This window comes from Moschus berezovskii, chromosome 15 (genome assembly GCF_049115385.1).
Source record: "Moschus berezovskii isolate FMDL1 chromosome 15, NW_MosBer_1.0, whole genome shotgun sequence".
NCBI lineage: Eukaryota > Metazoa > Chordata > Mammalia > Artiodactyla > Moschidae > Moschus > Moschus berezovskii.
This window is the reverse complement of record NC_142474.1, coordinates 52,540,336-52,556,220: the sequence shown is the minus strand read 5'-3', so window position 1 is coordinate 52,556,220 and position 15,885 is coordinate 52,540,336. Positions and strand designations below refer to the sequence as shown.

The 15,885-nt window shown below is 37.7% G+C and overlaps 1 protein-coding gene across 3 annotated transcripts in view; it reads left to right on the top strand.

The window, feature by feature from the left end:
* STAM (signal transducing adaptor molecule) overlaps positions 1-15,101 on the top strand; it is a 70,084-nt gene extending 54,983 nt beyond the window's left edge. For 2 of the 3 annotated variants that reach the window (XM_088844060.1, XM_055429474.2), the window contains one exon: positions 1,129-15,101. In XM_088844060.1, coding sequence (XP_088700186.1) covers positions 1,129-1,354 — 226 coding nt within the window. In that variant the 3' untranslated portion in view covers positions 1,355-15,101. The remainder of the gene's footprint in view (positions 1-1,128) is intronic. The other variant, XR_008686414.2, reaches the window with a different exon arrangement.
* The last annotated feature ends 784 nt before the right edge of the window (positions 15,102-15,885 follow it).

Below are 15,885 nucleotides of genomic sequence, written 5' to 3'. Positions count from 1 at the left end.
AACCAAGTCGCATTACATTGTCCTTTTTTGACTGCGGTGGGTCTTTGCGGCACGTAGGGGCTTCTCTGCCTAGTTGCAGCACGGGGACTTCTCTGGTTGTGGCTGTGGGCCTCCCTAGTTGTGGCGCACAGGTTCAGCAGTTGCAGCGCTTGGGCTCTCTGGTTATGGTGTGCAGTCTTAGCTGCCCCTCGGCACATGGGATCTTAGTTCGCCACCAGGGATCGAACCCAAGTCCCTTGATTTGGCAGACAGGTTCTTAACCACTGAACCAGCGAAGTCCCAATTGCTCTTCTGTCCACAACCAACCAGTGATTTTCCACCCCCCTCAGCCACAGGCCAGGATCCTGACCACAGTCTACAGGTCCTGTGTACACAGGCTCTTCTCCTCTGTTTCTGCTGTCTCATGTCATGCCACTCTGCCCTCTGCCTACTCTGCTGTCTCTTAAACGTGTCTGGCCTTTTCTCACAGGCTTGCTGTTCTCTTTGCCTGAAGTGCCCTTTTTCCTAGATTGTCGGTGTCACCCCCCCCCCCACTCTTTTCGGGTCTCTCCTTCAGTGTTGCTGTATCTGAGTGGCCTCTCCCACCATCCTGGATCCACAGGAATCTCTTGTCCCAGGAACTAGTAGTCCTCCTGCAGATGCTTTGTTTCTTTTTCTCTTTTTTTGATTTAGACCATTTTTAAAGTCTTCATTGGACTTGTTACAATGTTGCTTCTGCTTTATGTTTTGGTTTTTTTGGCATGGGGAATCTTAACTCCCTGGCTAGGGATCAAACTCACCCCCTCATTGGAAAGCAAAAGTCTCAACCTCTGAACCGCCAGGGAAGTCCCTGTGTTTCTTCTTATCACCTCTTGTCACCACCTCTTGACATATTACACATTTTTTTCGCATCTTTTTCCCTCCTATTAGAGTATAAGTTCCATAATGGTGGGGACTTTCCCCCCTTCTCCCTTTATGGTGTCCCAGTGCCTCAAATAGCAGTGTCTGGCACATTCTAGCCATTTAATAAATACTTAGTGGAATGGATCACTTGAATGAATAACTGTTTAGTGAACAGCTTTGCTATTGATCTCTGAATGGCTGTGTAAGTCAGTGTTGACCTAACTGAGTGTTCTTTCCCCTCCACAGCACAATGGTCGGCTCCATCCCGGGAAGTACGTATCCCAGCCAGGCTTCAGTGTACAGTCCTCCCCCTGCTGCCACAGCTGCTCCCGACATCACCATCTACCAGAACGCAGGGACCAGCCTGTCCCAGGTGCCGAACTATACGTTACCGTCCACACTGCCCCAGCCTGGGGGCAGCCAGCAGCCACCTCCGCCGCAGCAGCCATACTCCCAAAAGGCTCTGCTATAGGACTGGAGCCCCCTTTGTGGCAAATACCTGCCGATCGCCAATGGCAATGTTACGAGATCCTTTAATATCTTAAGATTGTTTACCCTCAGCTTATAGGAATCATATCTTGGTCAACACGTTCCAATGTTCAAGAAGGGAGATCCCTCTTCAATTTGCACTGACTTTTTAGAGGGTCTCCCCTCCCCTCCCCTGTGAGGAATGAAACTACTTACAACATATAATTCCTTTCATAATATGAAAGGATCAGTGCAAGGTTATCTGTCTCGTAAAATCACCTGGCCTGCAAAGAGTCAAACTTACCAACACTGTTGTGGCAAACGTTGTGTACATAGGTTGCTGTGTAACTTCACTACTGGCCATTTCGAATCACGAGTGGTGATCATGTGAATATATTTAACACTGTTAAATTAATTGACATTGCTATTTTATTTTAATCATGAACAGCTACCATGTTTCATAATGTTTAGTGTAAATTGAAGATAATTACACTATCCTTTTAAACTGCAAGAGAACAAAACTGTAGCATATGTACATGAAGGTGTTATGTTGTCCCCGTTTCAGTTTCCCATTCAGCTGAACCTTCCTGGGAATAATTGGGAGCTGAACGCACATATGTTATGTCATTCTGTAGCCTCTGCATACTACTAGCTGTCATCACACCAGCGTACAGTAGCTAAATTTTTGGTGCACTTCTAGAAAATGATGATGTTCCCTTTTAAACTTTGACATTTTGGCATGATATATCAGAATACTGTGGGACCATGAGACAAAAATCAAGTCGGACTGTGTTCTTTTATATCTTAACTTTTAAAGAGATAATGTCAATTTAATTTTTCCTAGTTGAAGATAGTAATTAGGTTTCTAAGCTGTATACTGTGTTTATTGGTGGCAGTGACACCAAAGATAGAGGCAAAGGATAGAAGTTTTTAAACTGGAAAGAGAACATGAATTACACTACAATTTCATTCTCTTGTAATTACTTAGGCTATGGCGAAATTCAATTCATCTGTCTTATTCCACTACTAGTCTTTTAAATATGTCTTTAACATATTGTATCCTTTAATTCTTCATTAAAATGAGTGTAAGTAGACGTTTAAAACTCATCGAGATTCCTGGCTTTGCTTAACAGTTTGTATATTTATTCTTGTCTTTGAAACTGGATTTATAGGCTGTCTCCTCTCTTTTAAAGTTCCCAAGTGGAATTATTTTGACTTCTTATTCAGACGTAGTTTTGAATGAATGCTTTTTTTTTAATCCATATGAAATATGTTTTCTACCGATATTTTAATCTCCTTAAATATTTATAATTTCCCTAGTTGTGCTGTTATTTAACACTATTATTGAAACTACTGAAGAATTGAGTCCCATAGTAAATGAATTGATTTATTAACAGGTTTCACACCATAAATGAAGATTTAATTTGTATTTTCTGAGACTGTTGTGATCAGGTACTTGCTTTCCTTTTTGATACCATGATTCTACCTTTGACAAGGTAGGTTCAAATTTAAATCCCCATCTTCAGTTCAGTTCAGTTCAGTCGCTCAGTCGTGTCCGACTCTTTGCGACCCCATGAATCACAGCACGCCAGGCCTCCCTGTCCATCACCAACTCCCGGAGTTCACTCAAACTCATGTCCATCGAGTCGGTGATGCCATCCAGCCATCTCATTCTCTGTCGTCCCCGTCTCCTCCCACCCCCAATCCCTCCTAGCATCAGACTCTTTTCCAGTGAGTCAACTCATCACATGAGGTGGCCAAAGTATTGGAGTTTCAGCTTTAGCATAAGTCCTTGCAATGAACACCCAGGATTGATCTCCTCTAGAATGGACTGGTTGGATCTCCTTGCAGTCCAAGGGACTGTCAAGAGTCTTCTCCAGCACCACAGTTCAAAAGCATCAATTCTTCGGCGATCAGCTTTCTTCACAGTCCAACTTTCACATCCATACATGACCACTGGAAAAACCATATCTTACATCACCCTAATTTGTGTTTTCCTGAGTTTAGAGTCCATTGCCCTCAAACAGTAATTTTAAAATTCAAAATCAAACTTTACATTAAAATTTTTAATATGTTTTTTGCTAAACATTGTCAAAAGATTGTAATATTTTTCATAGCCATTTGAATAGTTTAAGTGATACACTTTGTCTCAATTCATACTGTATTTTTCTGTCTTTTGATAAATTCCCCAATACCAGTGGCAAAATGTATCATTGTCCCATTTTATTTTGACACGCTTCATGCTGTAAAATCAATGACATATTTTCTATTATGTGTTCTGCCTTGTAAAAGTCAAAGAATGGTGAAACGAACAAAGGCTACCCTTATTACAAGGCATATGTAAGTTTATCTAGTCATATTACTAGGCTTTTATAAAGATTTAAATGATGTATACTTAAAAATATTTAAAACTAATACTATATTATAAGCTTGTAGTTTTCTTTTACTAGGCTTCCCCAGTGGCTCAGCGGTAAAGAATCTGCCTGCAGAGCAGGAGATGGTGGTTTGATCCCTGAGTTGAGAAGATCCCCTGGAGAAGGAAATGGCAACTCACTCCAGTTTTCTTGCCTGGGAAATCCCATGGATAGAGGATCCTGGAGGGTTATGGTCCATGGGGTCACAAAAGAGCTGTACATGACTTAGCAACTAAACAGCTTTCACTTACTAGGTATGAAAATACCAGATGGAAAAAATTCCACTGAAAAGGAAGCATTGGATTTTCCATCTTTCAGGTGACACAGCAAGGATAGAAGTAAGAAAGGACCAATTAGGAGCACAGTGATTTTGTTCTGCAACCAGAGTATGTGCTGCACTTTTGTAAAATTTTTCTTTAACAGGTAGCTGTCCCCTTTTAAAGGGAATTGAATTATTTATAAAATAAATTAGCTATAATATGAATTTCTGGGAAGCAAATTTTACTTCTCGGTAAATTTTGTTTTACTTTTATAAAGTAAAAGTAAATTTTTTTTTACTTTTATAAAGTTTTATAAAGTTTGTGTATCCATAAGCCAGTGACATCTGAATGGAAAATTTCTGCCCAGTTACTCTCTAGCAGGAGTAGCCAACAAACCCCATGGTCAGTCGGATGGCTAAATACATCAATGTCCTAAACCTACCTACTAGTAATAATATATAGTGCGTCCTTCCCCTGATTTCCCCTAACCCTGTGGTCCTGCTTTGCTGTTACTGTCTCTCCTACTCATGAGGAACCTTTTTCTATGTCAGAGATTTTCTTCACTGTATTAAAAACTTCTGAAAGTTTGTCTCTATACCTCTTAATTTTTGTAATTAAAATGCTTAGTAGACCCCTAGCGTTCTTTTCTCATAGTTTTCATAAATGACACATGTATAATTCAGCATGAAACTTATCTTTAGTCCCAGGCTTCAAGTTTATAAATAAAGATAAATTAGTATCCTGTATGATAAACTCTGCAACTGCAAAAACTATACAATTATTTTCTAAATTCAGAGCCATTGGTATAATTGGTCAAATTTTCATTTAAGACATTAAAATCACTGTTTTATTTTCCTCATCTTACTAGTTAGCAATTATAGAGGCCTGTTGTATCACTCTTTATTTAATAACAAAATCATATCATTTTCTAATTAAAAAAAGTTTTTCATTGTCAATGAATCTTTGTACCCTTTAGAATAAACAAAGAAAAAACTTACTTAACTATTTCTCAAAGACTTTATGTTTCGTTATCTTTTTATTTTAGAATCATGATTAAGTGTTCTTGTCAAAACCTAGATTGTTTACTTTCTTTTTTTAAAGATTTTTTTTTTGATGTGAACCATTTTTAAAGTCTTTAATGAGTTTGTTACAATATTGTTTCTGTTTTATATTGTGCTTTATATGAGTGTGAGGCATGTGGAATCTTAGCTCCTTGACCAGGGATCGAACCTGCACCCCCTGCTTTGGAAGTTGAAGTCTTAACCACTGGACCACCAGGGAAGTCCCTAGATTATTTTCTGTGCTATTTATGATTACAGCCCCTGTTTCTAATCAAAGCTGCCCTGAATTTTATGCACTTTTTTTTTAATATGGTCTTCCTTTGAGATTATTTTTCCCCCCTGATTTTTCTAGCTTCAGAAATACTTTTTCCATACAGATTTCCTTATTGAACAAAGCCTAACTCTTTATTGGTGATAACTTGTGGTCTTACTGTTCTTTGCTGATTTTCATACTTCTAGCTCTATGTTAATACTTGCCATTGCCATTATTGTCCATTTCCTGTTTCTTTTCGAGTCAGAGTTTCTGATAAGGATTACAGTAAACTCCTGCATAAACATGAAAGGAACTGGTTCTAATATCTTTTGGTGTTCATAGACTTAAGAAAGTTATGTGTATTTTAGAAAAGAGTGTATTCAAATTTTTTTATCTGATGCCATCAGTAACATATATTTTTGAGTTATGGCCTCAAAATATGTGTATTTACAAATGGTACAAGTTCTACTATAGTAATATGTGTAGTACATTATGAAACCCAAGAAATCCTACAAGGATAAGAAGAAAATTTATTAATAGAAATTCTAATGTTTCTTCTCTTATCTCTGATTCATTAGTTGGTACCCTGGAACGTATCTGCCCGATTTGGAGACCACTGATTTAGAGGTTACGATCAGACAGGTTACTAGGTTGGCCCTTTGATGTCAGCATCTGATACTGCAAGTGCTGCTTTTCCCAGCCACTCTCTGTGTTGAGAATTTTCAGAGTTATAAAAAGATTGAAGTAATACATTGAATACCTGAGTACTCTTCACCTTGATTCGTGAATTATTAACATTTTGTTAGATTTACTTCATCTCTTTATGTTTATATATATGTGTGTGTTTGTGTATTCATGCTTGTATATAGGTGTGTCTCTATGTGCATATCCACATATACTTTATTGTATGAATAGACAAAGTTAGACTTTGCACTACACTATATACCTAAGCATTTCATCATGTATTTTGTTAAAGATAAATACCTCTTCCTTCATAACCTAAACCTTTATCACATCTAAGTAGTAATTCTGTAATGTAATTGTTATCAAACACCCCTAATAATCCCTGTTTTATAGGTACAGTTTTTTTTAATTCCAGGAAATAGATGACATTTTTAATGTCCCTTTATTCTCTATGAATGTGGATTAATCTCTTCTTTTTCCCTCTGTGATTTTTGCCTTTTTAAAGATCAAACCTGTTGTCTTTTAGTGTGTCCCACATTCTGGATTTATCTCTCTTTTTTTTATGTTAATTATTATTTATTATTTGATGCTCTGTTTTCATTGTAGTCCTCTTTTTTTCTTAATTAACCCTTCAAAAGTTAGTCAAAATTATGTGACTTAAGGTTAAAGGTGGTGAATCTAAATTTTTCAATCTCATATCAGAAAAGTGTATATGTAAGTGAACATTTTGAGCCTTCAGATGTGGTTATTCTGTATAAATAGGGGCTGTGTGCTCAGTCCACTGATGCTTACTTAGTACAGTTTTGTGTCCTTCTTATCAAATTGCAATTAGAGTCATCGAAGAAAATCTGAACCCTTAAAAATAATTGGCTCCCTTCTAACCCAAATCAATTTTTCTCAAGCTTGTTCATGTACCTGATTCACTCACAGTGGCTTTTAAGTATTTTAGAAATGGCATCAACAAGTATAGAACTTTGTTTTAGGGTGTGTACATTTTGCCATATTTGTTTTAAAGGACTCATTACCTTTTATTCATATCTTCTGTTAAGATACTGGAATCACTTTAAAGGAAGGGAAGTACTTCCTTTAAAAAGACTTTTTAAAAAAGTCTAGTTTTTACTTATTCTCCTGAGATTTGTTGCCAACTTGGAATCAGGCTGAGTAAAATTTATACCCAGAGTAAAGTTAGAAACACATGCAAGTTACAATAATATACACTATCAGGTTGTTAAGTAGATGATTTAAACCCTCATATTATTTCAGTTGGTTAATGGCTTTTTAAAAAAACCCAATATTTGTAATCCATTGTTTCTGTGTCAGGCTATATGAAATTTCTTAAGTGCAGGATAATTACATATCTTACTACTTCAAAAAGAGATCTAGTATGTAAACAATTGAGAATGTTTTTGATTAATTGTGTGTGATACTATCTGGAAGGTATTTAAGGTGCCAAATATGAAATGTCCATATGGTATGATTAAAATACTTGTGTACTGGTTTTGAATTTTATTCCTCTTCCCTCCGAGGGGAAAAAAATATTTCAATTTAATATGTTTGATATTCTGTAGTTTTAAAATACGATAACCCTAAAGGAGTTGTGAAACATGACTAAAGAAGTTGTAGTGAAGAATACAGGTATATTCACTAAATATTTACCAAAGAAGCTTCATTATAACAAGCCCATTTCTCATGGTAGATGGCACAGGATAAAACAAATGGTTTTAGTATTTGCACTGTAAATTGTATCCATTTTGACCACATGGGTTTTTTTGTAAAGGATATGGTGATACTTCTGGTTGAAGAAAAGAAAACTAAATTATGTTTCAGGAGTTTATTGGGGTTCTATTCTACTATGATGTGGACATTTTAGTTCATGACCCTTAGGAATTCAGATTTTAACCCAGCTATGTCTTTTGTCAAAAGAATTATCTTGCTAGATATGTGATCGTGGGCAGTTCCATGAATCTCTCCAGCCTTCTACTTATTTATAAATTGTCGTTTTAGTATAACTGTTACATGATGTTACATGATCCTTTGAAGCTTGTAGAAGAGCCTCAACCTTTTCGCCATTCAGCCTGGACAGCTCATCTGTGCTACTGCTGTTACCTCACAGCTCAGAGGCAGACAAGGTACAGAAACTTGGGAACATGTTCCCGGCATATGGTCATAACAGTCCCTGTGTGTAATCTGGGATACTTGATGTCCGTTAGTCCAGCGGTCCCCAGCCTTTTTGGCACTAGGGACCGGTTGCGTGGAAGACAGTTTTTCCACAGACCAGGGTCAGGGGGATAGTTTCAGGATGATTCAAGCGCTTTACATTTATTGTGCACTCTATTATTACATCAGCTCTGCCTCAGATCATCAGGCATTAGATCCTGGGGGTTGGGGACCCCTGCGTTAGTCAACTCCTGAGCCTTTTGTTGATGTTTGAGTGACCCCACAGGGAATATCTGCACTTTGAGTAGAAGCACTTTCACTTGGTAGTACTCTCACTGGTGCCGATTTGGAGGAGAAATTCAATAATGATGGCTCATAAGCATATACTGTTTTTGTATCTTGTTTTAAGCTAAAGGAGAGGCAGCAACAGACTAATAAGACTATTATGAAATTTTATTGCTTTTGATGTTCTTGTAAGCAGAATGTACCCTTGGACTCACTGAGGTGAGAATGGTGACAAAGCCAGTGTATTCTTTTTCTGTTTCATTTACCAAGTAAGCAGATTACCTGAAATGCTGGAGGACTATGGAAACTAGGAGCTTCCATCTCTGAGACAGGCCGAGAGAGCCTTTTTCTAATATTCCAAATAAGGTGCAAAATCAGCAATGGCATTTTTTATTTTTTTGCATCACAAATATTTGACCTAGAAAAATGTTATGTATTGTGTGATTGCTGCTGCTGCTAAGTCACTTCAGTCGTGTCCGACTCTGTGTGACCCCATAGATGGAAGCCCACCAGGCTCCCCCGGCCCTGGGATTCTCCAGGCAAGAACACTGGAGTGGGTTGCCATTTGATTACAAGTTATTAATACACATAAACATTAGCTTTTAAAGGTTAGTTTTTTCTTTTTCTTATGTGTCAATGTCAGTTACATGTGTACAGTATTTTACATAGTTACATAGAACAATTTCAAAAATAAAATGAATATTTTTTTTTATAGTGTTCTGGTTTGGACTTCAGGAAATTAGATATCCTGCTGGCATTAAAAATTCTTTCCTAAATTAGTTTATGATATTTCATGGAATCTCATTAAAAGGCTTTTGTCAAGTATTACATAAATAAACTTTTTTATAGAGGGGGAAAGACAGAATTTCCAGTTGTTATCACTGGTTGTGTTATATTCCCAGCAAGAATAGTCAGTTCCTTTTTAGAATCTTTTTTATTGTCTCAAGCTGATTTTTTTAAGATTAATTTCAAGAGTGAATACTGGTTAGGTTTTACCAAAGCAAGCAAACAAAAAAGACAAAGTTCTTTATTTTACGTCATTGTGAAAATAAATTTTGTGTTTGTATAGGTAATGTTTCTTTTTTATTTTTAAAAGATTACTTACATTCTAATTGGTCTTAGTGAAATAATTTAATGTCAAAACATCAGGATACTTTTATTTCATTGACATGGTTGCCAAATTTAATTTACTTGGAGGGGAGCAGGTAGGCCAGTGGGTTTCCTTCGGGTTAAGTTAAATATGCATTTGAAATAGGAGGACTTCTGGTATCTGGAATGGAACTTTATTAGGCTATAAGTTAAAGTGTTGTGCTTTTGCTTAGCTCCACAAAACAGGAGTATTTCTCCTCTGCATGCCTTTCATGAACTTGAAAGAGAATCATTTCCTTCAGGTTTTCAGTGTGAAGGGAGCAAAGTTCTGTTTTTTATTTTAACTCTTATTCAGCATTTGTGTCTAACTATGCTGATTTGTAAAGAGTCGGACACGACTGAGCGACTGAACTGAACTGATGCTGATTTGTCTATTTGAAAAGCAAAAATTGTCTTCCAAAAAAAAATATCCTTCAGTTTTTACTTGCTGAAGAATACTTACTGGAACATGATTCTATTTATGCTTTCAGTGGGAGCACTAAAATTGAGTTAAGTGTCTAGTTTATACCAAATGTTTGTTTTATGTATATTGTAATTCACAGTGGTCAGGGAAATTGGTCTCAAAAATTAGGCAAAGGAGGATAGATTAATAGCTGAAGGAGCTGAGTTTAAGTAATATGTTTTAACAGTTTTGTCAAACACATTTTGAGATTAAAAACTCTGAAGTATTTTTCATTTTTGACCAAGAGGTGAGCATTATTAAATTAAAATTGAGTAGAATAATCTAAATTACTATGTATAGTATGTTTTGAAAGTCATATTTCTAAACTTTTTTTATATCTAGTAATTCACATGTTTATTAGTCAAATGCTGTGTATAACTCATTTTTTTTCTAGATATTCAAGAGCTCTGGTTTGAGAAATATAAAATTCTATACAGATTGAAATCAACTGAAGAGAAGCCTGAAGACTGGTTATGGTTCTCACAGATAATTCCTGTTTATTGGATTTAAAGTGTTGTAACTGTGATGACCTGGAGCTCAGAACACGGAATTCTGCTGTCGGCCATTTATGTGTTCTAAAAATCACTATGCAGCATGTATTACTACACGATAAAAAAAGCCTTAGAGTTTATGAGAAAAACCCATTAGAGGCACAAAGTTGCAAAGCATCTACAATAACGTACTTAAGAATAAAGATAGGAACCTAATATAAATAGTATCGTGTTAAATGGTTTACGAAGACATGAACATTACAGTGAATATGACTCTCTACCTTGACAAAGACCTGACATGAGCCCTTGGGAGTGCATATGGGAAGGATTTATTTGTGTATTAACATGCAGATGGGCATAGGGACTGCTAGAGTAGGAAAGCAGGTTGTGACACCAGATCTGGATAAGTGTGACTCAGCCCTGGGTGAGCTGAGGGTGCTTGCTAGTGGCGGGGTGAGGCGTGCCCACATGTGGGTTTTGCCTCTTTCTGCAGGTATTTTGCATGTTCCTGCGTGACTCAGTTTATCTGGGTGCATCTTCTGCATTTCACCTACTGTTTCTCCTGGACAAAGCCATGCAAACTGAAATTTGCATTTTGTTCACATTGTTCCTTAAATGTATCACTTCCTGCAACAAGTTTTTGTTTTCCAAAGAGCAGTTATATCCATACTGACTCTCAAAGTCATTTAGAGATGGAGGGTGAGTGGCTGCTGCTGCTGCTGCTGCTGCTGCAGCTAGTCACCGTTTATTTCTAACTTAAAAAAAATATGTTTTTAAGTGATGGAAAAGAATCAGGTATATCTAGGATATGAAACGTTCTTTCCTCTTTACAAGGTCGAAAGGATCCCAGTAGAGCATGTGAGCACATTCAGATTCAAAGAATTGTGTTTTGCTGAAGTACAATCTGTGAGATTATATGACTGACAACTCTGCCATCTCCCTCCAAAAAGAAAAGAGGAAAATTAAAGAAAACCATCATTTTCTGAGTTAAATAGGCAAGGCCATCGTGCTATTATTTCCACTGATTTTTTAAAAATTAACTTGATTTGACCTTCAGTTGGCTGACTTTTGAGTAATGTACCAGGTTTTTCAGGTTTATGCATTCTAAATTTTTATATTTCATAGCACTTAGTTGATATTTATTTAAATACTTTTATAAATCAGGAGATGCAAATGCAGATCATTTGTAGGTTCATTTTGACATCAGAGTTTTGTTTTCTTGGACAAAATTGCTCCATTTCTTTCTAAAGCATGCTGTGTTGGTGAGTGAGCCTCCTAGGGGTGATATCTCCGTCAGTCACATTTTCCACCCTGGCTTATTGCATTAACTTTTCCTGGTCCTCAGCTTTATCATCTATAAAATGAGAGAATTATGTCTTCTTAAGTTCTGTTCAAGCTGCTGTTCCTGCAGTGATGTGAAAAAACAGCATCATTTAATTTTATTTATTAAACAAGCATTTGCATTGTTCTTACTGTGGGATGGGTACCACTCTTAAGTGCTTTTCACACCACTCATTTAATAAGTGGGCTGATGGAGAGAGGAAACCAAGGCAGAGAGTTTGGTGATTTACTCAAGGTTGTTCAGCCAGATGGGGGCAAGGCTGGGGCTCAAAGCTAAGTAAAGTTTGTGCTCTCATTCATCTGCTTGTCATTAAAACGATGATTCACTTTCTAACGTATGGGAAGCTACAGGGGAGAATGAGGCAGCCCCTGCTCTCCAGAATCATCACATAAAGGGAGAATTTTGTACTGTGTGTGTCTGTTTATGTCCCACAGAAGAACTCTAAACATTTGTCGGTTAGACTACCTCATTAGAATGTAAAAATAACACATTTTCAGGTTAAGGAATTGGTTCCAGGTTTCCAACTGGCTTATTTAAGATTAAATAAACCACAGGGTTCCAGTCTGATGGTGATAAACTTGGTGAAACTCTTAGTGCAGTGTGGAAACGTGATAGCTGAAAGACTGACTTATTTGATACCTAAGATTAATGATACTATGTATAGAAATTAGAATAGTTATGTGGAATCATTGAAGTTTTCAGTCAACCCAAACCCCTGTATGTATATTAATATGAGCTTCTTGTTAATGGGAGATTCCTAATAATGGAATCTTCTTCATATTTTTATGTGTATTGTACCTAGAACAATATCTTTTCCACTGTACTCACCTAAGTGTTGAGTAAGTGATCACTTCAGTTTTACAGTAAGTACAGTGAGTCTCCAGAGAGCTCCGTGTCCCTGTCAGGGGCCTGCCAGAAAGTCAGATTACACACAGGAGGTCAATTAAACAGGCTTTTGCAAAAGAACTCCTTACCTGAAGACTGAAGGAGCCAGCAAGGGAAGTGGAGGCATCCTTTACTGCCAGGACCTCTGAGTCAAGACGGGTAAGTGTTGCACAGCAACACAAGGTGAAAGCTGGACTAGTGGAGGAGGGACAGACGGACAGAGCTATGACTGACACAGTGGTCAGGAGAGAGGGACGAGAGGAATAAATACCCTAGTGTCTCCCACTGCCCTCTGATTTCTTGCCAGTCATCTCACTGGCCGAACCCAAGTGGAATACAGAATGATGGGGGCACAGGTGAGGGGATGGATGGAGAATAGCCAACATAGTAGAAACATACCTTGGTGTGTGTGTGTCCCTTCAGGCTGCTATAACAATACTGTAGCCGGGGGGCTTTCCTGGTGATCCAGTGGTTAGGACTCCATGCTTCCACTGAAGGGGGCATGGATTCAATCCCTGTTCAGGGAACTAAGATTCCACATGCTGCATGGAAAAACAAACAAACAAAAATACTGGAGTAGAGGGGAGATGGAAATTAAATAAATGACAAATTTATTTCTCTGTTCTGGAAGCTGTAAAGTCCAAGGTCAAGATGCTAGGAGATTCAGTTTGTGAGGGCCTGCTTCCTGGTTCATAGCTGTCTTCTCACAATAACCTCTCATGGCAGAAGAAAGGAGGGAGGCAGCTCCTTGGGGTCTCTCTTAGAAGATACTAATCCCATTCACAAGAGCTCTGCCCTTATGACCCAATCACTTCTCAAAGGCCCTACCTCCAAACACCATCACCCTGGGGCTTAGAATTCCAACAAATTTTGCAGGGAACATAAGTATTCAGTCTGTTGCATGATTGAAGCAACTCTTGTCATTAAATGCAATTTGATTCACCACTTGCAAAAATATTTAAAAAATTTCCTCTGTCAGTTATACATATTTTATGAAAAGCCAAGCATGTTCTAGGTGATTTCCAATTAGTTGGTTAATCTTCCTATTGCTCAGAGTTTATATAAAGTACTGAATTCAAATTATCAGTAGGTGGTGCTGCTGAGATTGAATCTAGAAAAATCTTTAGTAGACATTTCTTGATGATTAGGGTTTCAGAGTTATTTGGGAAAGAATGTTACAGAACCATCTATTTGTTTTTCATGACATCTGAAAAACATTGGTTTTTAGGATTTTTATTTACTTAATATGTGGAATATTCTGGATTTGCCCAGCATAGGGGCAGCAGTGGATGTGTCTCCACAGAATCGGAAGAATGAGCATGTTATAGAACATGATCACTGATAATTTTCTGACGTGCTGTACTGGGGTTTACCACTTGCCTTCTTGTTTTAATTTACTTTTTGAAATAGAAGCAATGAATCATAATGCATATCAAGATTTTTTAAATTAAAAAAAATTTTAAGTCTTTATTGATTTTTTTGCAGTATTATTTCTGTTTTTTGGTTTGGGGGCTGTGAGGCGTATATGGGAATCTTAGCTCCCTGACCAGGGACCAAACCCATACCTGCTGCGTTAGAAGGTGAAGTCCTAACCACAAGACCTCCAGGGGAGTCCCTCAAGATTTAAAGTGATTCAGTTTTAATTTCCTGGAGAAGAGAATTACATGCAATTTAAGAAGTTCCCCAGACGATCCTCCTGGTAACACTGGTTTGAAAAATGCTGATGATATGCAACTTTCTTTTGGCCTAAGTTTCCTTATCCAGTTGGCCTGAGTTTCCACAAACATTCTGAGGTCACAGTCACATTTGAAAAGGTAAAGAAAGCTTTGGATCTTCTCCCCAGAAAAATGCCCCCACCTAGAGTGCTACATATAATTTCAGGTGTTTCAGAGATACTTAAAATCCATCTAAACATCAAGGACTGCCCCAAGCTTGGCCCATCCCAGTGATGGACCCTTTTGCTACAATATTGCCATCAGAGTCAGGAACTGTGAAGATGAGCAGATTTTAGATATTGTGTTCCTGAACACATGGAAAAGCTAAATTCACAGAACCCGTATGCTTTCTTTACAATCCATAGGAATTCTTCAAAACACACAAGAGAGTCAATTGAGGAAATCATCTAGGCAGGCTTTCATATTTTGCAGTCATTGGCATTGTCCAAGGAAAAAAAAATGGAAAAGGAGATTGTGTTGATCTGTCTAGACACCTTTTTTCTATTCTCAAAGACAAGCATCTTTATTTCTAGCATAATTTTAGGGCCATGGCGTCCCACAGGAAAAGCTGTCCCGCCAGCCTTGTGGTGAAACCTGGGGACTTATGAAAGGATTCTCGTTTTTTAACAAAGCTTCCTTTGACATCACCAGGTCTGGATTCTGCCAGTGGAGCTGCCAAGTTACTCAAAGTTCTTTATTATTGAGACTAATAAGTGTGTTACTAGTCAGAATTGACTTAGCAGCCTGCTGCTGACTGTTAACGTAAATTCAAAGTGTTATTATAGAAGAAGGTCTGTAGACTAAATACCTTAGGTCAGATCCCAAACAGATATTAAAAATAGAAATCATATCCAGGCCATTACCTCTGTGGTGGTGATTTAACCACTACTTTGGGTTTACTTCTATATTTATTATAGTGATTAACTAGCTGTTTATGTGAAATTGGTTTGTCCAAGCTTAAGTATAAAAGGGTGAAAGAAAACTATGTTGAGTGGCAAGACAAAACTTTTAAAAACACATGTAGACCAGTTCTAAAATATAAAACAGTTCTTTGTATACATGAAATGATCATTTATTTCCCATCATCTCGCTTTAGCAAAAGTGTGTAGTGGAAAATGGAATTCAGCAGATGTTTGAGTACAAGGGAGATCTAACAATGACTAAGTGGACAGAAAAAAAGCTGGCATAGCGGGCCTGACTGCCATCTTGTGAGGGTCCCGTTTCCAAGGTTGGCCTTGACTGGCTTTGGGAGCTTGGATTTGGGGAGGGGTCCCACCATTCTCAGAATGGAGAAGAGCGGCACATTGGGCCCAAACTATTTGCACAAATGATGTGTTTTTTGCTGGTCACCTGCTTCCTTCTGGGAGTCTGGAATCTGGGGACATGCCAAGTAGGAC